At 58.9% G+C, this 23245-nt stretch overlaps 1 protein-coding gene across 1 annotated transcript in view; it reads left to right on the forward strand.

The window, feature by feature from the left end:
• The window catches only part of MLPH (melanophilin), a 34464-nt gene extending 16059 nt beyond the window's left edge, over nucleotides 1-18405 (forward strand). Inside the window, exons 6-15 of the mRNA XM_082840884.1 lie at nucleotides 374-493; nucleotides 1538-1742; nucleotides 3897-4036; nucleotides 11678-11908; nucleotides 12122-12277; nucleotides 13670-13766; nucleotides 14624-14721; nucleotides 16219-16276; nucleotides 16756-16856; nucleotides 18355-18405. Coding sequence (XP_082697010.1) covers nucleotides 374-493; nucleotides 1538-1742; nucleotides 3897-4036; nucleotides 11678-11908; nucleotides 12122-12277; nucleotides 13670-13766; nucleotides 14624-14721; nucleotides 16219-16276; nucleotides 16756-16856; nucleotides 18355-18399 — 1251 coding nt within the window. The 3' untranslated portion in view covers nucleotides 18400-18405. The remainder of the gene's footprint in view (nucleotides 1-373; nucleotides 494-1537; nucleotides 1743-3896; nucleotides 4037-11677; nucleotides 11909-12121; nucleotides 12278-13669; nucleotides 13767-14623; nucleotides 14722-16218; nucleotides 16277-16755; nucleotides 16857-18354) is intronic.
• Nucleotides 18406-23245: the final 4840 nt, after the last annotated feature.

Below are 23245 nucleotides of genomic sequence, written 5' to 3' on the forward strand. Positions count from 1 at the left end.
TGGAGCCCCCTCCCCGCTCTGCTTCCCCGCGCTGGGCACCCCGCATTTGCTAAAGTGTGAGGGGTGAGAAGCACCCGTCGGCCCAGAGAAGCCTGCCTGCCCCCCAGGGCGGCACTGCTGGGCTGCGTCTTCAGCATCTCTGAGCGGCCGCGTGCCCGTCGGGGGCTGAGCGGACGATTCCTTCTGCTCTTCTAAGAGGCGCTGGGGATGCAGAGCCTGTGATGGGTGGGGGGCTCTGGGCGGCCCCTGGCGCCGCCGTAGATGGTGGCTGTGCCCTTGGAGATGCCCTCCCCGCTGCCCGAGGCGAGGGCGTGTGGCCCTCACAGTCAGGCTGACCCTCTGTCTCCTCTTTCCCGCACCCCTTCCTGCTCAGAAAAAGCGCATCCTCCCCGTTCACGGCTTGGACTTCGAGGCAGACTCTGACGACTCCACTCCGTCCTGCGGGCACCCCCCAAGCCTGTCCTTGGTCTCTGTGGCCGCGGACAACCCGCAGGTCAGTGGGCTCTCTTTTCTGCCCCCGGCCATCCCAGGATAACCTGGGCGACAGGTTTTCAGGCCCCGGGTTGGGGGGACAGCATTCTGGGAAACAGTCTGATGGCCATGGGGGCATCACAGGCAGGGGGACAGCTGGGGTGGGGGGCATAGAAACGTCACACCCTCCGGTCCCTGGAGAGACGGGGTCGGCTGCTCGGAGAAGTGGGGCGCGGGGCAAATGAGTCAGGGCCCTGGGGCGTTCGGGGCGGGTGCCTGTCCCCGTATGAATGCAGAACCCCCGAGACTCAAGAGCGAGGGCAGAGGAACAGCATCGCCCTGGGGTCGGACAGGGCCCGGCATGTGCCTGCACTCACTGCGGCTCATTACTGGGGTCCCTCTGCTTCATCGCCCAGACGAGGATAGTCTTGTGGGCGGAACGGGCTGCCGTTAATACTTACACCAGGACACGCGGCATCCACGGGGGCCACCCAGGAGAACCGGCCACATAGTCACTGCTCCCTAGCTGTGTGCCCTTGGCCTGGGGACCCTGCGTGAGGCTCCATCCCCTCGCCTCACCTGGACAAGGGCTGATCCTCTCAGCCTCACAGGACCCGTTTCCAAAGGCACTAGAGGCTGAGCCCGGCACACACAGGACCACCACACACAGCACGGGCAGCTGGGGCACGAGCCCCAGAGCGAGGACGCCCTCGGCTGGAGCCCTGACATCTCAGTGCCCGGGCTCAAATGGCACCAGCCCAGAGCTGGGGCCAGGCTCGGTCTTCCGGGGCTGATCTGCAGACGCCTGCGGGCGGGGGCGCAACAGAGCAGGGAGCTGGGAGCCAGCACCCAAAAGGTCTTTGGGCCACGGGTCCTGCTCCAGCGGCAAGTCTGGAGCCCTTTGAAATGAAAGGGCATTGAGTCTCCAAGAGCAGAGAGGATGGGTGTCCAGTGTTCGGTCGGTCAGATGATGCCTGGAAACCCTCAAGACTTGGACTGGAAAGGCCCACATTCCAAGGAGCTGCCCTTTCCTAGTAAAACCTGCCAACAGGCCCCATGTGCTCAGCCCCTCACAGGTGAGCCCTGCGCGGAGGAGACCACCTCCCAGGACCCCGTGGTCGTGGATGAGGCTGCTGCCAGGGCCTCTGGGTGCCACCCCCGTCCAGAAGGGCAGATGGCCAGCCTCTCGCCTGCCGGACCAGACGCCCTCGCTGAGCTCTGCCTGCCAGGAGAGTCTTGCACGGCGGCCCCGGGAACCACTGCGACACCTGGTAGGTGCCCTTGACCACCGTGTTCCGCGCGGGCTCTGCGTGGAGGAGAGGGTCGCTGGCGGCCTGCCCCAGCACCCCGATCTGTGCCAGCCCCTGACTGGTTTACAGTGCGTAGCCCCTTCTTCACTCTGACTCTTCAGCATGGGCAGTCCTGGCACACGCCACCAACCCCTGCTCCCCTGGGCTGCGCGCTTCCCTGGTAACACTCAGAAGTACCAACATTGACGCCTGCCCTGGCCACACAGCTCACTGCCACCTTGGATGGGGGGACATCGAGCAGGACTGGGGTAGGGACGTGCAGGTGTCCCTGAGATGATAGGATCACTGGTCACCCGGACCGACCCCCTTGACCACAGGACAGGGCAGCTCCAAACCTGGGGCGCCACCTCCCTTCCAGCTATGACTCGGGAGGTCCCTGAGTGCTGAGACCCTAGTTTAAATCCTCAGTTTAATTTTGTTGTCAGATAGTCGGCTTCATGATGAAATCCCGCATCACTGTCTGTTCCTGTGCCCTGGGGGAGTGTGCACTGGGGTCCGGGGTTCAGGTCTCCTAGTGATGAAGGAGCAGATGAGACCCCAGAAGCAGCACGGGCTGCTTCCCACCGACCTGCTGCCACGTGGCTGCAGCGTGGGACCAGCTGCCGGAGAAAGGTGGTTAAGATGCCGTCTGCCAGGAAGTGGGCCGGCTTTCCATTTTCCCTTTTCATTATATTATAGGGACTGTAAGCTCATGATTCACACGCCCGTTAGGATCCTGGAGGCGTCTGGGGGCAGCGGGAGGGCAGCTTTACTTCCCCTTAAACAATCAGTAAACGAATCTACATCGACCAAGTCACAGGATGAAGACTCGGACACACGCATTTCCTCCCAGGGTCCCTAATCAACCCCGGCACGTGGATGGGGTGGCAGCGGGGAGAGGGAGAAGCTGAGACAGACGGTATTGAGCTGGGAAATGCGCCTGGGAGGCAGGCAGCTCTGAGTTTCAAGCCCAGCTCTTTCGACCAACTCACCACCCGATTTCATTGATTCTAAGACACATTTGTCACCTCGTCTCAAATTGGGAGCGTCTTACAGCGAGCGTGGTAGAAGAGAGTGTGTTGGAGATAGATTGGCAGTGTTGTCTCTTAATAGTGCATCAGACAAGCTACAAGGTCTGCGATTCAAAGGAGTGTGGTGTGTGCTTGAACAAACCTCTGAACCGCCGTGCCTCAGTTTCCTCGTTGTAAAATAGGGTTAGTGCCTAACTCAGCGCACTGTTGCGGCCTCGAAATGGGATGGTTGCATCTGTTAGCCCTTGAGACGTAATGACCTATCACAAACTTACCAGCTTAAAACAACACACATTTATGAGCTCACAGGGCCAGGCATCCAACACGGCATCGCCAGGTCATTAGCGCACGTCTCCCAGGCTGAAACCACAGTGTCCACGGGGCCAGAGTCTCAGCTGGAGCTCAGGGCCTTGCCCCCAGGTCGTTCAGGGTGCTGGCAGGGCCATGTGGCCGGCTGCACGTCAAGCACAGAAACAGCTCGTACAGCTGATTCCTGGGACCCTGGCTCCTGTGGGGCGCCCCACGGGAGGGTCAAGCCCTCCCCCGCCCGGCACGGCTGGATGTGGTGCCCTCCAGGCCAACCTGGAGCTCTGGGGGTACTTTCTGGTGAGAACATGGGGCTCTTCCACCAACAGAGCCCAGGAATAAGTGTCTCAGGCCCCACCGTAGGTGACCCGTGCCCACGAGAGTCTGCGAATCACTAGGCTGGCAGAAAAAGCAGTCCCCGGTGACCAATGTGGAAAGACTCCCCAAAGTCACCTCCACTCGTGGAAACTTCCCGGGACGCGTGTCTGCCACACCCGAGGCGCGTGGAAGTCCATGTGATGGAATTATATGACATTTGCTTTGCCCACCTGGCTTTCCTACCCTGGAGCCCCCCGGTGAGTGCTGGCGGGGCAGGGGCTTCTGCTCCTGAAATTCCGAGTGTGGGACCGTGGACTCTGTTCCATTCTTACTTTGGTTTAGGGATCTCAGCCCTATAATATCAATGGAATAGAATCATGTCTCCGTTTTCTTCGATTTCTGATTTCTCTTCATTGGAGAAAATGCCCGTTGGCTTTCAGCTTTTCACTCCAAATAATCCAAACCCACTCTTCCTCCAAAGGAACAAATGTCCTCTGGAAAGAGCAGCTCCCATCCCACTATCTGGCCGACGTGGACACCTCAGATGAAGAAAGCGTCTGGGCTCAGAGGGTGGCCTCTCACCATCCCAGACGGAGAGGCCAGACCTTGTCTGAGAAGCAGGTAAGGTGGCCGGAAAGAATGCATTCTAGTTGCTTCTTTGGGTGGTGCCTTTTTACCTTAACATCAGTTCATTGCTGAGAAATTACAAGTACTTCAAAACTATGAAAGTGCACAAGCCTGCTCAGCAGAGATGTGCAATGTCAGAAGCCCTGGGACGAGGGGTGTGGTCCAGCGCTGCAGCCACAGGCTACAGACTGCTCTCCAGGGCCTTGGGGATAACAAGGAGGGCTGCCAGCGGGCCGGGCCTTTGCTGAGCCCTCTGCTTCCGTCCGCACCCGCTTCCCCCTCTGATCTGCCCGGGGCTCACCCTTCCCGGGCTCGGACGTTGGGGTGGCCCTTCCTCAGTCTAAGCTGACCTAGAACAGGTTAGGGGCCCTTCCAGCCTCAGTCCCTTCACAGCTGTGCCCCGGAAGTGAATGATCTGCGAAGAGGAGCACCTGACTTGTAGAAGGTGCCTTTCTTTTCTTTTTTTTTTTTTTTTTTTTGCGATACGCGGGCCTCTCACTGCTGTGGCCTCTCCCGTTGCGGAGCACAGGCTCCGGACACTCAGGCTCAGCGGCCATGGCTCACGGTCCCAGCCGCTTCGCAGCATGTGGGATCTTCCCGGACTGGGGCACGAACCCGCGTCCCCTGCATCGGCAGGCGGACTCTCAACCACTGCGCCACCAGGGAAGGCCAAGAAGGTGCCTTTCTTCGCATGGCTTTCTGGTGAAACAGTGTCAGGTGTTTTGTTATTTGTTTTGGGAGGTTTTTTTGTTGTTCTAAAATTGATCTAAAACGTCAACAGGGCAGAAGCATGGAGTTTTTAAACTCTGCGTCTCCCTCTGCAGAGTCAGCGCCCGCAGGCCCAGCTGGCTCTCTTTCCTATAATATCACCCGGCAGCATCGCCCAACCCCGGGGCTGGACGTACCTCCTGCTCCGACCTCCGTCTCTGAGAGAAGCCACTGACCCTTTGCCCTGAGCACAGCAGGGCACGAAAGGCCCTCAGGAGGCCTGCAGTGAAGACCCCGCTCTCTGCCATTCAACCCAGGGGCTCACTCTTCTTTTATGGAACAGGGGAGATGCTGGTGCAAGGAAGTGTCCTTTGATTCAGACCAGGGAGTGACTGGCTTGGCCCCTGGGAAGGCTGCGGGATGATGGTGGAGGGCCAGTGCGGCCAGGACAGACACCTCCCCAGGGCAGAGACAGAGACCTCCCCAGGGCAGAGACAGAGACCTCCCCAGGTCAGAGACCTCCTCAGGGCAGAGACAGAGACCTCCCCAGGGCAGAGGCCTCCCCAGGGCAGAGACAGAGACCTCCCCAGGGCAGAGACAGAGACCTCCCTGGGTGGCAGAACCACCACTGGCGGAGAAGTTCCCAGTGTCCAGGCCAGAAGACAATGCGATAAAGACTAGAATTAAATTGTCTATTTTCAGCAAGTTTTTAATTTAGCAGCTTTAGTAACGTTCAGTAAAACACATATCCCGGTATTTAGTCCTACTGACACCAGTCATCCTTTATGCCTCCTTGAAAATTACTCTCTGTTTCATGCTTGTATCTTGTCTCTGGAATTCTTCTTCTTCATTTCTTTCTCTTGACTTTATTTACTTCCACTGACTTCACCTGCATCTTTGTGAAAAGGGAATCAGGCAGTGTAAAGAGCGGCCTCCAGAGGGCAGTAGCGTCCCTGTGCATCGGGGAAGACCCAGGGCCGACTCTTACAGGACTCACAGACATGCCTTGGGGATTCGAGAGTTCTCGAGAATAATGTACTATGGGGGTCAGTCGGAATGGTCCTCCCCTGACCTGTTGCCTGTCTTCGCATCTGTACTAGTGGTCAGGACTTTCTGGGTGAGGGATAGTCAGCAAAGACTTTCTATAAATAATCACTCATGCTGAGAGAGGCCAGAGAGAGCACAGCATGTGGTACCAAGGACGGATGCTTCCAAGGGGCTGAGATCAAGGAGGTGCAGGAAGCGGAGCCCTGGCACGCACCCTGCCCCATGTGGTGGGTAGTGAGCCCCTGGTGCCCCAAGAGCGCAGGCTAAAGACACTGCCTCGGTTTCCCCACGAAAGCCTCACCGGTGCCAAACTACAGTCGCCCATTCTCCTCCTCTGTCTGCACTGCATTCCTAAATTGTAAATCTGGGTTTTGCTGCAAACGAGTTGGAAACACCGGAAGTTCATTCCAAGTTGCCGTCCGTGTGTCCAGATAGCATGTAATTTACCTGGACGGAGCTCACACGGGACAGAGCGGGTCCCGCTTTGGGCCGAAGGGAGGGGCACGAGCAGCTTTGGGCCCCTGAGCACCTGAGAGACAGGTGTTCCCTGGGGGCTGTCTACAGGGGGCCAACGGCTCTTGATCCCAGATGGAAAACCGGGACGCGTCCCGGCTGTCCTGGTGGCATGCGGACAGGCTCTCTTGCTCAGAGAAAACCACCAGCCCGCAGCTCACCTCCCGTTCCGAGGGCTGTAGTCTCTCCACGGCTCTGTGCTGCCCCCAGCTCGTGTCCCTCCTCCGTCAGGACGAGAACTTTCTGAGTTCTCGTCGTGGGATGCTTTCCTTTCTCTTTCGCTCTGGAGGTGGTACTTCACTGTGCCGGTGCCGGACCCTGGTTGGGTCAGCTCTTATTCTCCTGCCGTGGGTTCATGCCCACCACGCTCCCCGGGGACACACGACTGTCTGCTGAGCGTCCCCCTCCCAGGTATTGATCGCTGCCTCTCAGGTGCCATGAGTGCGCCCACAGCTGGTCTCAGTTACCAGCAGCCACTCGAGGCTGGGGCCGCTCCCGCCGAAACCCTCGTGTTGAAGCTTCTCAGCTTGTGTTCTTCTCTGGGCAGATTTGCCCACTCAGAGCCCTCGGTGCTGTGAAGATCAAACTAATTACCTGTGGAACAGTGCAAAAGCGTCTTACCAGCCTGCTGGAGCCATCTCCCTCTTTTAAAACAAGGTGGACCACAGAGGAGATAATGGCAGGCCAGATGCATCTGCCGGGCTTGGAAGAAAACAGGAGAATTGATTTTCTCATTTCCTGGCCTGGGAGTTAATAGACTCCAGTGACTCAAGAGCTGGTGACTCAAGGTATGAGCCAGTCGCACTTTCAGGTCATCACCCGGCAGGCCTCCTGTCCCACGCTGACCCGGGGCTCTCGACTTCTAGTTTGAGCAACCTGGCAGAATCAGTTCACACCTTCCTGTGCACCTCAGGTTCAGCAGTGACAACGGCTGCGCCACGGCAGCGACGCTGAACGTGTCACCTGTCCTTTATTCATCCTCCCAACGCCCCCGCCTCCGCTTCTGGTACCGCTCCCAGCTTCTGCTTGGCGTTCCAGAACCCCGGCTGTCAGAAAATGGGCCTCACAGTTACCTTCCCAGGGCACATGACGAATGGTGGCCTGACCTTTCCTTCCACTGCTTGGGAATTTGGTGCTCCCGAGGTGGTAGGTGCCAGTGTCCTGCTGGCCGGAGTGGCTGTGTCCTCCAGCCACTGAATCCCTCCCTCTGCTGCAGATCTCTGAGCGGAACAAGTACATGTCAGCCGGGGACCGCCTGCTGACCCACTGAAGCCCCTTTGTTAAGGGAGGTTGAGGCACCAACACGGGCTTTGCAAGGAAGACTCTCGATTGGGAGCTCATGCATGGGGCTCAGAGAGCTGAACGGGTTTCCACCGTACAGCTGAGGGGGGGGCGGGCGTCGGCCCCCTCCAGGCCCCTGCCATCCACTGTGCTACAGCTGAGGGGGGCGGGCGTCTGCCCCGTCCAGGCCCCTGCCGTCTGCTGTGCTACAGCTGAGGGGGGCGGGCGTCTGCCCCGTCCAGGCCCCTGCCGTCTGCTGTGCTACAGCTTGCGGGGGGGGGGGGGGGGGGGCGTCTGCCCCGTCCAGGCCCCTGCCGTCCGCTGTGCTCGGAGCCTGGGCATCTGTGGGCCCAGCCACAGGTGCAGAACTCAGAGGGGCGCAGGTGAGCAGCCTTTGGTGCGGATGTAACGAGAGAGGGGCTGGGAAGTCAGAGCAGCGAAGACCCGGGGACCTCACTTGGTCCTGCAGTATCCGTTGGAGCGGGCAGGGGTCTCCTGCCCACCCTGTGTGTGAGGGTGTACCCAGCGCACAGGGGCCACCTTCTGGGGAGTGAATGGAACAGAACCCTTGGTCTAATGCGAGCGCATGTGCACATGTGCGTCTGAGAGACAGACAGACAGCCGGGTAGCTGTGGGCGTAGGGGCGGTGATGCTCAGGCCCTGCCTCGAGTCTGCCTGAGCCACGGCCCCGGTTCAGCACCCGGCCCCACACCCGGCCCCCTCCCTGCAGCGCCCGCGGGCTCTGGAGATCAGCTCCGGTGGCAGCTGGGGTGGGCAGTGGGAGCCACGCGCCCCCAGGGCCACAGCCACCTTCACCCACGGAGGTGCCCTCCTCTGACACCCTCTGTGGGCCGGCAGGGCCAGGCTGACCCAGAGACAGAGTTTCAGTCCCCGGTTTTCAGCTGAGGAAACAGGCCCAGGCTCTCAGGAGAGGAACTCCAGAGCCTGTGGCCGGCAGGGAGCACACTCTGTAGCACCCCTGCGCAGGTCTGGGAGAGGCCCTCTGCCCCTCAGGATGCTTTCAGGACAGGCCCTCTCACCTGAGTCTGTGACAGGTGTCCCCCATGCAGGCCCGGGAGCCCGCAGGACCCCAGGGCTCACCCCCAGCCGCCCAGACCCCAGGCTGCCTCCACCCCGTCCTGGAGGCTGACCCAGATCCCCCTCTGGGCCTCGCTCTCCCCCACCAGCATCACCAGGGCAACCCGTGCCCCTCTTTGCCAGGGGCTGAAGGGTTCCCAGGACATAGGGCTTTCGGGGTTCAAACTCGGATACCTTGGTCACCCCAGCTGTATCCTGTCGTGCTGGCCAGCTGCCATCACGTGTATATGTGTTTGTATGCATACATGTGTGTTGGACGTGCGTGCGTGTGTGTGTGTGTCTGTATGTGTGGGGTTTTTATTTACCAGGTAGAAGCAGCGCCCCCTTCTGACAGCAGTTCATAAATCACCCCACACCCTCATCAGCTCCTGCCTGGGGTGGCCTCAGGTTCCCGTTTCTCAAGGGGATTCTGAAGTTTCTCAACCTCATTTACTCTGAAAGATTTATTCCCATCAGACCCAATAGAATCGACCCTCCGAACGTCACAGGGGTTCTCTTCACCCGTTGGGGCCTCTGAGGAGATTTGCTTTTTGAGCGTCTTCAGGAAATTGGGAGCCTGTAGAAAGGGGTCCCAGTAGACGTGCCGCTTCCCCGTCGGCTCACTCCAGCCCTCGGCACTCGTCTGCGAGGCTGCTTGGTTCCGTTCACGGAGAAAATTAAGTGATAGCCAGCACTGCCCTCTGCTTGCCAGGAGCACCCGGGGCCGAGGGGGCGGAAGGCGGCCCGACGGGCACCGCGGGTGTGAGTAACGTTGTGGTGCAGAAGCCCCCCTCCCAGCAGCATCGTCAGCAGGTGACTCGCTCCCTGAAGGAAGGGACGGGGAGGGAGATCTCAGAGTCCCGGAAGGCGGTCCTGGGGAGACCCTCACCTCACACTCTGACGTCTGCTTTGTGGGCCGAAGGAGAGGCAGCCAGTGAGTGAATGAGCGACCGGCCTCCCTGCCCACGTCCCCCCGCCGACCCCCAGGGAGCCCTCTGCCTGGCAAACTGAGAACAGGCTGTGGAAACGGGAGGCCAGTTAAGAGGCTGGTAGATCGGGCAGGACAAGGTGGCGGGTGAACCAGGCAGGGCAGCAGAGGTGATGGGAGGGGGACGCTGGGTGCCTGTTGAAGGCAGAGCCAGTGGGGATGGATTCAGGACGAGAGAAGGAGAGGGGTCAGACGACACCAGGGTTTGGCCTGAGCAAGCTCTGCGGGATGGAATTGCCCTGAACTTTTTTTTTTTTTTGGCTGCGTTGGGTCTTCGTTGCTGCGCGCGGGCTTTCGCTAGTTGCGGCGAGTGGGGGCTACTCTTCGTTGCGGTGCGCGGGCTACTCATCGCTGTGGCTTCTCTTGTTGGGAGCACGAGCTCTAGGCACGCGGGCTTCAGTAGCTGTGGTGCACGGGCTCTAGAGCGCAGGCTCAGTAGTTGCGGTGCACGGGCTTAGTTGCTCCGCAGCAATGTGGGATCTTCCCGGACCAGGGATCAAACCCGTGTCCCCTGCATTGGCAGGTGGATTCTTAACCACTTTGCTACCAGGGAAGTCCCTGCCCTTAACTTTTAAATCTCGTTACCCCTCGCAAGTCATTTTGGCTGTAAAGGGCAGTTGGGATAATTTGGCCATTTTTCTGGTTTTTTCACATGATTCTGGTCACTTCTTAAAACCGACACACTGAATCCCTTCACATGAAGCTCGTGTTCACAGGCATATGAAACAAATAGCTGCTCAGTGGGCCGCTGGCCGGAGTGCAGGAACAGGTAGCAGCCAGAGCTTACTGCAGTCTAGGCCCCGGTATGATGCTTTGAGTGAGACCGGGAAAAGGAGGGGCTCTTAGCATCCTTTCCCCACCTGTAGAATTAGGGTAAGAGCTGGAATCAATGAGGGACTCCCACCCCCTTATAGAGACTTAGAAAATTATGACCAAAGAATACAACCCTGGGGCTTCCCTGGTGGCGCAGTGGTTGAGAGTCCGCCTGCCGATGCAGGGGGCACGGGTTCGTGCCCTGGTCCGGGAGGATCCCACATGCCGCGGAGCAGCTGGGCCCATGAGCCATGGCCGCTGGGCCTGCGCATCCGGAGCCTATGCTCTGCAACGGGAGAGGCCACAGCAGTGAGAGGCCCGCGTAACGAAAAAAAATAAATACAACCCTGAAAAATAATTTCAAGAAACAGAGGCCTAGCTAAACTCTGGAGAAGAGATTTCCAGAAATGAGCACTGTTTAGCTCTGAGTTTCTCACCAGCCAAGGCAGATAAACAGATATTCTGGGCTGTAGGAATCTCCTCCAAGTCCACCCTGGGGGGCAAACTTCCCTGGCGCTAGATTCAGGAAGGGGCGAGTGGGAAAGGGTGCTACTCACTGTGTCATGGAAAACATCACTGAGAGGTTCACACAACTTTGCAGTTTTCCAAGAGTCACAAGTACACCGTAGACACTTCTCAGTCAGCTCCAGACCTGCATCTAGGAGTACGATGCCTTTGCAAAGCCGACAGGAGGCTCGTGGGAGAGACTGTGGACACAGAGCCTGGTACACAGAGACATAGCATGGACAGTGGACATGAGTGCTGTAGCGTTTATGCAAGTTCAGGACCAACCCCAAGCCCTCGGGTGAGGCTGAGGCCACACGGCCGTCGTGTACTTCAGTCTTATCACGGGGGGACCGAGAAAAGCCCCCAGAACAGACTTGTCAGCACCCCGTGGCCTCAGCTGGCGGATGCAGACAGTCCGGGCTGAGGTCTTGGTTTGGCGCCATAAGGATGCTTAAACCCTAGGAAGTGGCTTGGGGACCCAGTTTGGGAACAGAGAGAAGTTGAAAAATGGTGCGTCTCGGGTGGCCTGGGTGCTGTTAGGATCGCCAGGAACATCCCACCCTTCGGGGCCTGGTTCTGGAGCACAGGCGGCGCGGGCCCCTTGGCCGAGCTCGTGTGGGGCGTAGATGAGGCCGCAGCTCTGGCCAAGCCCCCAGGGTGCTGGGGGCCGGTGCTTTCCGGAGCCCTGCTTCTGCTTTCAGCGCTTCCAGGTGACCGACCGGCTGAGATCAGCCACTCGTCCATCTCAGTGTCCAGTTGGCAGCAAGCCCACAGGCGCCGACATGGAAGAGGCGGCCCTAAGGAGAAGACTGGAGGCCTTGATCAGCCGCGCCGGTGACCAGCGGGCCTCATCCGAGGAGGAGGGCAAGGACGGAGGGGCGGAGCAGGGCAGCAGCGTCCCCATCGAGGACCCCCCCGGGGCCGCCCCAGAGGTGAGGCTGCCTGAGCGACCCCGGCAGCACACACTCGGAGGCAGGGCCGGGGGGGCCTGGCCCCAGCTGTGCACGGCGCCCCACCGTGGGCTGCCCGGCTGGCCAGGCAGCTCCTGGCGTAGCGAAAGGGGCACCTTCAGGATGGGACGTGCGTTGGGGCGAGCCCTGCGGTCTCCCCCGCTGGTGGTCACTTGCGGCGCTTCCCTCTCCTAGGTGTGCACGGCTGCAGGCCAAACGCCCAGCCGGGAGAAGGGGGCCCGGGGCCCCCAGGACCCCGTGCAGCCCAGCAGGACCACAGACGAGGAGCTGTCGCAGCTGGAGGACAGAGTGGCCGCCACGGCCTCTCAGGTGCAGCGGACAGAGAGCGAGGTAGCCCCGGCGGCCCCGGGAGCAGGCGGCTCCCCCAGATAGATAGTGGGGGCCCTGGAGGCCTGGCAAGGGTGGTCAGCCCCCCGAAGGGCTCACACACGGGGAGCCCACGTTGTCGGCTCCAGGACAGGCTCCTCGGGCTTTCCGTGGAATCACTGTCCACGCCACGCCCTGCGCCCCACCCCTGCCCATTTCCCTTTTAGGTTGGCAAGAGACAGGCGGCGTTTTCAGCCACGGGAGGAAGATGCTGACACTTAACCCCTCCCTGCCCCATGAGGAGGGCTTCTCCAGAAGCAGGCTTAGATTTTAGGACAGCCCCGGGGCTCAGGACCAGACTCTGACCGAGGGGCATCCTGTAAACTTGGGTCCCGGGCTTGAGTTAGGGTAGGAGGTGTGTTAGTGGTGTGCAAAGGTCAAAGGACAGAGCCAGGGTCTCCCAGAGACAGTCAAGGTGATTGGGCTCTGCTCTGCCCTCCCCCTGCTGACCCCAGAGGAGAGGAGGTTCTGCCCATCCGAGTGCAGGGGACCCAGCACCCACTGTCCATTCATTCCAGCTTCTTTTCTCTTCAGCAAGTGCCCTTCCGTCCCCAAGGAAGAAGGGGCGCCTCCCCAGGCCGTGCACCTTAGGGGGCGCAAGTGAGCCTGAGAACTTTGCATTCATTTATTCCTTCCTATGGAGCCAACCGTTCTCAGTCAGGATCCCAAGTACGGCGGGCATTGTGTAGACACAAAAGGTGCAGCTATGAGCACCTCAGAGCAAGCCCCTGCGTTCCTGGAGCTTGTGCTTCTAGTGGGAGGAGACAGAACAAGTCGACGAGGCTGAGGAGAGGGTAGCCCCAGGGAGCGCTCGGATGGGGCTGCCTCGAAGGGTGGTCGGGAAGGGATAATACAAGAAGGCAGCCCGGGCGAAGGCCCCGAGGCCGTGTCGAATTTGGCGTGTTCGGGGATCCACAGTGGAGCCCTGCGCCAGAGCCCAGGGAATGAGAAGGGGAGTGTCTGGGAGGAGAGCAGATTCCAGAGAGCCCCAAGGACCGTGAGAAGGGTTGGGGGCTGTGGGAGGGATCTGGACGGACCTGAAGGGGGCCCGGTTACTGTTCCCAGAAGCCTCTGCCTTCAGCTCTCCCCCCGTCACTACCCCTCCCTCCATCCCTCATGGATGAGCCCCCAGAAAATGTATGGAGCCCCTCCCCCGCTTGGGGGTGACCCTCCTGACAACCGTGGAAGACGGATGGAAATGGGGCGCCCAGGAGGTGGCCCTGGGCGGGTCGCCCATCGTAGGGGAAGCACGATGAAATCGGGGGCAGCAGCTCTTCCTGTCCTGTGACGTTGAAAGGACGTCCAAGTGACATCTGTCTGTCTGTCTGTCTGTCTGTCTGTCTGTGGTTCCCCCAGGTTTCAGATATCGAGTACAGGATTGCAGCCTTGCAGGCTGCAGGGCTCACTGTGAAGACCTCGGCAAAGCTCCGGAAGAAATCCAGCCTCCCGGTGAGTGGAGGGGCCGCAGGGCCCTGGGGGTCGTGCCTGGGGCCCTGGCCAGGAGCACGGGGCAGCCCGGGGCCTGGCAGTGAGAGCCCCCGGGGCAGCTGCCGCCCTCCTCCTTAATCTGCCAGCCTCGTGTTCCTGCAGTCAGTGACCTGTGGGCTGCGCTGGGATTCCTTTTCGTTCACTAGTGTCGTTTCTAACGGAAAAGAGTGCTATATGGGGGGACCGTTAGCTCCTGCATGAGAGTTGGAAACACAGCCACGTAGTACACACACACGCACACACACACACACACACGCGCACACACACACACACACAAAGTCCAAAGGAAGCAGGCTGGACAGCACCTCGTGTTGGCGGCCTTCATCAAAGCGCTTTGCAAGGCGGGTGTGACGGTAGCAGGATGGGGACCTGCTCACGACAGAGACCTGAGACCAACATCCTTCCCCCCGATTCAAGTCGGGAGTCTCCAGACAGATCACAGTATGAGGAAATCTGGCAGAAGGATGATAAATGCTCTTAGGGGAGTCCCAGATGCGGCTGCCGGGATGCCCAATCAAATCGGAATTTCAGATTCACAGCAAGTCATCTTCTAGTATAAGTATACCCCGTGCAGTATCTGGGACATACTTATACTAAAAAAATTTAATCATTGTTTATCTGAAGTTCAAAGCCAACTGGGCGTTCTGTACTTTAATTTGCTAAACCCAGCAGTCCTGGGCGCAGAGCCCTGGAGTGGTGTGTGCTCTGTGGGTGTTGCCGTGCCGTCCCGGCCTTCCAGACCGAGGACTAAAGAGAACACCCTCCGTGTGTCCTGCCCGCCCGCCCCGTGGCAGGAGGTCAGACGAGCACTCATAAGCACAGGCTCCTTCCCTGTTCTCCGGGTATTTCTTCCCCAGCTTGTTGGGAAGTTGGGCCAGAGTCCTAAGGATCCGCGTGCAGACCGTTCGGATGAGGTCGAGGTACGTGCTACTACATCCAAGCTTGAGAGGCTGGAAGCGGGTGAATGGTTGGCCCGACTTTTCCAGAAGCGTGACAAGTACGGAGGGGGCGGGGGGGTGGAGCTGAAACATTGGGACTTTAGAAACCTGGCAGGTCTCACAGGCTGGTCTCCCCATAGGGTGTCTGTCGGGGAAAATCCAGGACAGCCCAGCCAGCGGAGTGGGAGGGTGGGACAGAGGGCAGAGGGCAGAGGGGAAGGAGACGGGCAGACCCCAGGTAGGGGAACTGGCTGAGAGGAACACAGAGCCCTGGAGACAGTGCACATCACAGGGGCCGGGTGCTGGGCACGTACTGCCCCCCACGCCCCCCTGTCCTGGGTGACGAACATTCACAGACATAGCAGGCTCCAGGGCCCGGGGACGGGCCTTCCCTGGGAGCCGCGGGTCCCGGCCGTGGGAGCGAAGCACGGGAGCCGGTGTGCGCGAAACGGCACAAGGATGGACGCGGGGTATGGGCGGGACGCACAGAGCAGGCCGTCTGCTCCAGGTCCTGCCTGCTGCCTGATACGCCCCTTGTGAGCTGTAATGAGCACCTAGTCATTTGTGCTTCTCGTGACAACAGCAGTGGGTAGCTCTTCGTAGTTAAAAACGGTATTTTTTTTCCATCCTTCCATTTGATGTTCAAAAAACCTGGTAAGCAGGTGTGGATATCGCCCCTGTTGCACCAGTGCGGAGCCTGAGGGTGGGGGAGGTAGACGTCCTGGGTTGAGAGCACACAGACCAGCGACAGGCGGTCTCAGTCCGGCCTCCCAGCCCCACCCTGACCCTCTTCTCGGGGCTGTGGTCTTCCCTGACCTGTCCCGGGAAGCCCAGCCTGAACGTGTCTGCAGCCAGCCTCCTGGTACAGCCCACAAAACCAGCCAGGCTGAATCGCAGGGAGTCAGGCATTGGCAGGACTTCCAGGGAGTCAGGCCGTTTTGCTCTCAGCTTCCCCCTTGAAGAGGCAAAACAGCGAACGAATTAGCCCAGAGTAGAGAGGTGAGCAACAGGAAAGGGGCAGGGAAAGAAAGGTGGGGGGCCCAGCCGCCATGGGGCGCTGAGAATGTATTAGGTACAGTTAATCTTCCAATATCCTGTACAGGGGCTGCTGACCCATTTTCCAGATGAGGAGACAGTTCGGAGAGAAGATGTAAATCGTCCTTGTCACGGTGGTGAGGGGTAGCGATAGGATTTGAACCTGTCTGTGGGGCTGGAACTTGGGCTTTTCCGCTGTACCCACCCAAGGCTGCAGTTCTCCGAAAGCTAAGCAGCTCTTTTATATTCTGGCATTTGTTGCGTAATGTATTGATAGCGTGCATTTTAATATTGTTAAAAGTTCAAATTTTGCCCAGGAACAGAAGAGAGTTGCCCTGATTAATCCGAATCTGCAGGAATGATGAGAAATCCAAACCTAGCTCCCCAGTGTTCCTAACAATTACAGCAAGGTACTGACGCCCAGAGACGGCTTCTTTCTTCCAGGTGGTGGCTGTACCCTATCCTGTGAGGAGAAAGCTCAGTGATCACCCCAGAAGTCAAGGTAAGAGTCACCTGCTTCCCTCGTCCCCCAGGCCTGGGAGGTGAGCTCAGGGGCGTGAAAATGGCCAGTCAGGGCCCCATATTTCTGCGTAACCCGTGGGACCCGGCATGTCATGCCACTGATGCCCGAGGGACACTCCAGTGCCCTCGGGCCACCCTCAGGGACCGTTGCAGTGACGTGGTGTCTGGATACCTGGAATCTGCTGCCTGAAGCACATAAGGGTGTTGACGGTGGTGGCGGCGGTGGTTTCCTTGTCCTGCGATGTAAATCGTCCTAATGATGGTGCAAAGCTCCCCACCTTCTAGAGCACAGGACGTAATTAGCCCGCCTTGGTGTCTTGGTGGTGGCGAGGACATCGGCTTCGTCCTGGGCGGCACATCTGTTTTTATGCTCCTTTTAAAATTTCTTAGGAAGCAAAGACACTTGTTTGGGGTAAGTTTGTGATTAATAAGCACCCCCCCCCCCCGTTTTTCTCAAAGACAAAGATGATGACTCTTTCGATCGGAACTCCGTGTCCCGCGGATCCCTGACACAGAGAAACCCCAGTGGCAGGAAGGAAACCGCCAACCACAGCATTGCGGTAAGTTTTCTCTTTTCACTGAGGCGGCTTTAAAATTCTCTCAGATTGACTTGTTGATATTAAGTTTTCAAAGCAAAGAATTGGAGTACACTAACAGGAATAGTAAAACCAGCGAAAGGTCTAAAGGAAAAATCGGAAACATTTCTTAAAGGTACACAGTGTACCAGTGACGGGGTCGCCTGGCCCTGGGGGGCTCTGGGCTTGGGGACGGGGACAGCGCATGAGGCAGTGAGGACTCCCCACGCAGCCCCACCTGCCCACCCAGCGCCGTAAAGGTCATTCAGCTGAACCACCTGTGCAGGTGCCGGCGTCAAGGCTGTCCCCCGACTTCCTTGGGAGAGGGCTCTCTGCAGAAAGAACATGAGGTGCTTCCCAAAGCCCAGGGGACATCAGGCTGGACCGGCGGGGTCATGGCCTTGATGCCCGCAGAAGTGCACCTTGCAGACCCTTCTCTGGCACCACGGTCCTTGGTGTTTGCAGCCGCACGAGAGCCTGGTGAAAGCACCAGCTTTTCTGACGGGCGTGTCAGCTGCCTGGGTGCCCACGGCACTCCACAGACACAGGGCTGCAACGGCGAGAGACAGCTGACCTCTAGGGACCCCAGAGTCATGCCCACGTCCCAGGGGTGGGCATGAGGTCTCAGTGGCCAACGTCAGGGTGCAAACACCCCCATCCCCACAGCTGTCCACACTGCGACCACCCAGCAGGCACTCTGACTTCATGGCGGTTATGAGAGTCTGAGTCGACGGCTTCGCTGTCCAGGAAGACGGAGCGACCGCTCTGTTCTTTCCACAAACTCCGTTTTTAATCGGGTTTTCAAAGTATCGCACAGTACTCATTGCTGATGATTGTGTGCGAGCCTTGTGTCAGCAGACGGGGAGATGGGGCACACGTGTCCGATACAGCCAGCGTTAGGCCGCCCCAGACTACAGGAAAGGACAGAGGGCAGAGGCTCCCTGCCAGACCCCACCTGAGCCCGGAAGAGGCCGCCTGGACCGTGGCCAGAGCGTGGCCATCCCCAGGGGCTGATGGCGGGCGATAAGAAATCACCAGCGGGGGCTTGAAAGTCTACATGCTTTCAAATTGGAACGCACCTTCCGTGCTTCAGAGCTTTAGATCGTCACATACTTTCCGTCCTTACAGCCCATTTGGTGAGGGCTGGTGTCATTGACCCATAGCTGGGGAAACAGGCAGAAAGAGATTGAGTCAAAAAAAACCCGGCAGGGGGTTGCCTGATGCCTCCCGACCAGCAAGCCCATGTGCGCGTCTGTGTGCTCTCCCGTGTGTGTGTGTGTACGTGCCGTGTGTGTTTTTATGTACGCACAGTCATATAGCTAAGTGCGTGTCTACCTGTGTGCACACCTGTGTGTTTACATGTTCCTCTGTGCTCGCCCGTGTATTTCTGCGCCCACGCCTGCATGAGTGTGCGTGTGCTCTCGCCCGTGTATCTCTGTGCGTACCCACCTGTGCATGCTGACGTGTCCATGTGTGTTCACAGAAACCCGTGATGACCCACCAGCCCTTAAACGGGAGGTTCGTCTGAACGGGACAGAGCAGGAGTGGCGCCGGTCCTTTCCCTCCACCTCGGTCTTCGTGTCCCTCCACCTCGGTCTTCGTGTCCCTCCACCTGCCCCGCGTTTTCCAATGCACGCAGCCCAGTGGAGGAACGAGAAGAAACCCCATCTGTGAGCTGACAGCGGTTCTCAGCCCGTCAGCTCTTCACCCACGTTCTTTGATGACCTCCAAGGCCGCCCCTGCCCACCTGCTCTGATCCGTGGGAAACATCTAGGCTGACGCATCTTTCCTTTAGGGTTTAAGCTTTCTAAGGACACAAAGAAGCTTTTGTTCAGTGATCTTCTACCCCTTTCACTGCTGGCTTTCTTCTGCTGCTTTCATGACCAGAATGGAAAAGGGGTGACTCAGTGACCGCACCAGCCATCTGTACACTCCTGACTGTGTCTGTCGGAGCCAGGGCAGGTGTGTGGGTGCAACTTGACGTCAGGACAAGTCACTGAGCTCATGTCCATCTGAATAAGAGGGAGGGATAGACCCCCGCATCTCCTCACACAAACACACCTAGTCTGCAAGTTCCCAGCCTGTGCTTCACAGGCTGGGAGAAAGGACCCCGTGGTCGAGGACAGAGCATGCCAGCGGCAGCAAGTGAGCATTTGCTCAAAGCCCGGGTGCAGGTGCAGACCGCCTGCCGGGAGGCACTGGCGGAGTCTGGACGGGCGGGGCCCAGCCTGGCACTGCCACTCGCTGCGGTGGAATCCAGGAGGCCACTTGCCGTCGGTCCGCAGAGGATCTCCAAGTCCTGCTCAGCCTCGGACAGTCTGGGTGTCTGTGTGGCTCATCCAGCTTGAAGGGGAGCCCGCTGGGACCCCCTCCACAGCTGCCTTGAGCACAGTAACCCTGTCTCCCCTCGCTGAGCACGGCTGTGTGCTTCAGAGGGACCGGTTTACTGAGTCCTCGGAACAGCGCACTTTGCAGAGGAGGGAACAGAGCCCCGAGTGTGAGGCAGCCTCCCCTGTGATCCCTGATACGTTCCAGAGTGACTGGGTCAGCTTTGAGTTTGCTCTCTCAAGTGGTTTGCTGTCTGTGTTCTGTGGTAACTGAAAGAAGAGGTGAATAAATGATGCCCAAGAGCCCTTGATACGAAGACTGACTGTGAACACAGCCCCACCCATGGTTTACAGATTCTGCATCACGAGCTCCCTTCGCGTTTCCACTGAGCCTATAGCATCACGGTCACCGCAGAGACCGTGTCATCGACGGGCTGACCCGTGGCAGCTCCAGTGCGCTTTTCCGAATCAGCATCTGAGTTGATCTGAATGACTAGGCTTCAGGTTGTGCTGGGATTTGCAGAAAAGATGGCTCTGAAACTCCTTCTCAGAATGAAAGCTGCTTGAAATAGTCAGCTCCTAATTCAACGCTGAAAATGATTAAAGGATTCCAGTAAGCCAAAGAGGATCCATCCTTGTTTCCGTACACCCCTCCTTATTCACAGAGTAAACTAAAGTCAGTATGAGTTCCTAGCGTCAAGGAAGAGGCCGTCGCGGCTGGCCTGCAGCACTGCCCTGGGTGTGATGCAGCAGGCACGTGAGGCCTTGTGTCCCGGAACCGTAGTGGCCACTTAGCTCCGTTGCTAACTTGAGTTCAGAGAGCTTCCAACCTGGAAGCACATCTGTCCCTCCAGAAGGCCTCTCACTGGGGTCTCCGATTAGGGTCAGGGCTTCACTCTTTCATTCTCTCAGCAGCACTGCAGAGGCCCCGGACGGTGTGCATGGCCCAGGGACCTGCACCCATCTTGTGGGCAGCGGCCGGGGTGCCGGGGATGTGAATTCTCCCAGCTCCTGCGCTGGTTCCTCAGCCCCTCTCGGCCCCTTGATGTCGAATCTCCTTTCCATCCCCATTGGGTCCCACGGCTTTAGGCACCTGTGGCTGGATTGCAGCCCAGACCCGCCGAGGTCCCCACCACAGACCAGCTGCCTCTTCCTCTGGCATCTCGAAGTCAGCCCATCCTACTGAACTCCGATCTTACCCCCAAACCCTGCTGCATCCACTCGGGTCAACTCCGTGCTCCCAGGGGCTCCAGCCAAGGCTCTACCCTCTCTTTAACCTCGCATTCTGTCGGGAGAAGCTGGCGACTCTGACGTCTGCGTATGCCCCAGCCCTTCCGTCCCATCAGCGGCTGTGTCCCTTATTTGGGGTATATTTTTATGCCAAATGTCCGCGCGGTTATTTCCAGGATGTCAGCTCTGGCTTCACACGCCTCGTACGCCCGTCACCTCAGTGCCCTCGTCGTGCTTATCTTACAACCCTGTGGTGTTGCATGGATGCCGTGCTTCTGTTGCCAGTGTTACGAGCGGTCCGGTGTGTTATTGCTCTCTTGAGACCATCGTTGTGGCTTGAGGACTCACGTCCCCTGGGAGTGCTGGCTGCTCTGTTAGCCGTGCCTGGGCAGCCCAGGGCACCAGGATGGTCACCATGAACCCGACTGCCGGCCCCCTTTGCCTTCTCCTTTGAGCCCCTGGGAACCTTGAGAGGAGACAGCTCCCCAGCCTGGGGCCCACAGTCCTGTGGGTTTGGAGCGACGATGTCCAGGCGGGGCAGCCCTTCTCTCTTCTCCAAAGGTCCTCTGCCCTTGCTCTCTCCCGAGGCTGCCCACTCCGGCGGTCCAGGCCGGGTCAGCAAGTCTGGCCAGGTCCACATGCTTCCTTGTGTCTGTGGTTGCTTTTGTGCTACAAACCCTAATATTTCCGTCTGGCTCTTTATGGAAAATCTGTGCTGACCCCTGGTCCAGGCTGCGGACCCCACAGGTGCAGGACTGCCTTGACCTTGGTCTCGAAGGGTTGGCAAGGACCGTCCCCAGGCAGTGCCGAGCAGCGTGGAAGGACCAGACGATGCTTGTCCCCTTTATCTTCACCCCAGTCTCCCTCCACCCCAGCTGCTGCCACCACTGTCCCAAACCTTCCATCCCAAGCGGCTCTCGGCCTCCCTGAGGGCCCTTCTCAAAGCCTAGGATTGTTTGTCCTCTTACTCAATAGTTTCTGCAGATTCTGTTCGGTGAAAGGAGCCAGCACCTCACGTTAACCCACCATCTTGGCAGAAGCCAAGTACGCTGTGTCTTGGAATCGGGCACCGCCCCCAGCCTGACCTCGATGGGCCCTGTGGCTGCTTGAACAGATTACTACAACCTGGGCTGCTTCAAGCAGCAGAAATGTGTTCTCTCACAGGGGCCCGAAGTCCAAAATCAAGGTGTGTGCAGGGCCGCCCTCCTTCCAGAAGCTCTATGAGAAACTGGCCTTTGCCCCTTCCAGGTCCTGGGGGCTGCAGTGGTCCGAGGCTTGTGGCCGCCTCCCTCCAGCCTCCACCTACCTCCACATGTGTGGAGTGTCGTGGGGTGTCGGTGTCGTCTCCTCGTCTGTCTGTCTTCTCTGTGTCGTCTCCTCCCTCTGCCTTTCTCTCACAAGGACACTTGTCACTGGATTTAGGGCCCAGCTGGACTCTCCAGGACAATCCCCTCCTGTTGCCTGAGCAAAGCCCCTGTTCCCAATAAGGTCACATTCTCAGGTTCCGGGAGTTGGGATGGCAAGCCACCATTCAACCCACTGTTGTCACACTAGGAAATCTGTTTACAGAAACCAGTCAGTGGAACCCCCTTCCAGAGCCCCCAGAAGAGAGTATGGAGCAAACAGGATGGGCCCCCTGCCCCTCGGGGCTCAGCCTCCACAGAGACCGTGGGGCTCTGCCCACAGCCTGGCGACACTCACACCTCACCCCTGAGAGCTGGGGGGCACGGACACCCGGCCTCCCCCGTTCCGTCCCGGTGGCATTGCCTGCCTCACCTTGTCCCCCAGCCCTCGTGGAACTTCCCCTCAAGTTCTTTCCTTCCCTCCCCACTCAAGGCCAGAGGACCCACTCTGTGCAAGGAAACCTCCAGTAGTGCCAGTTTAGGGAAGGAGGCGGGGAGGAGGTCCGTGCCCGGGCAGCGAGTGGCCGTGACCGGACACCCGGGGCCCAGCGCCCGCACGCAGTGGAAATGCTTCAGGACCGAGAGCCAGGCCCGTGACCTCACTGAGCAGTGATGCGAGCCCAAGGTCAAGGCCGCCCTGCACCTGTGGCATCCGCAGCAGCCTGGGCACCACCCCAGCGAGGGGACACACCGCCACCAGACCGCAGGTTCCCAGCGGGGACATTGGTGGCAGCAGCCGCAGCCGTGCACCCCTCCCACCTGGCCTTCGGGGCTGAGGGAGCCCAGAGCTCTTGTTGTTTTCTGGGATGTGGGAGGGATGCTGATGACAAGGACTGGTGACTAATCAGAAAAACTAGAGACGTGACATATTCAGACCCCAAGCCACGAAAGGGGTCACGATCTCTAATCCACACAACAGCCCTGCAGGGTAGGCGCCAGCAGCTTGCCCTCTGAATGAAAAAATAGAAATTCCACGAAGGTCGGAAGACTTGGCCAAGCTCGTAGCGCGAAGGCGGGTTCAGACTCAGGACTACAGGAACACCAAAGGGGACGCTTTTTCTGCCATATGAGGGTGTCCAATAAGTTGCAGATTTCCCCCCACCCCCCGTGCCTCCCCCAGGACATCGTCACGTGACTGGTGTGCTCTCCCGGAGTCCTCGGGGACCCTCCGCACAGCAGCCTCACTGCCCCCAGCCCCGCAGACTCTTGAGAGGACGCTTACTCACCACCCCAGCTCTTCACCGCTAATCCAGGCTCTCTCGGGGTTGGTGGTGTGTCTTTTTGGCCCCTGTGTGAAAACTACAGGGCTTGGGGTGAGAGCAGAGCAGGGGTGGTGTTTGTTCAGGGATGCTATTGAAAACATAAATGAAAAACTAAGATAAAGAGTAGAATTTAAATGACAGGTAATGTATGT

Source organism: Leucopleurus acutus (assembly GCF_964270905.1).
Source record: "Leucopleurus acutus genome assembly, chromosome: 6".
NCBI classification, from domain to species: domain Eukaryota; kingdom Metazoa; phylum Chordata; class Mammalia; order Artiodactyla; family Delphinidae; genus Leucopleurus; species Leucopleurus acutus.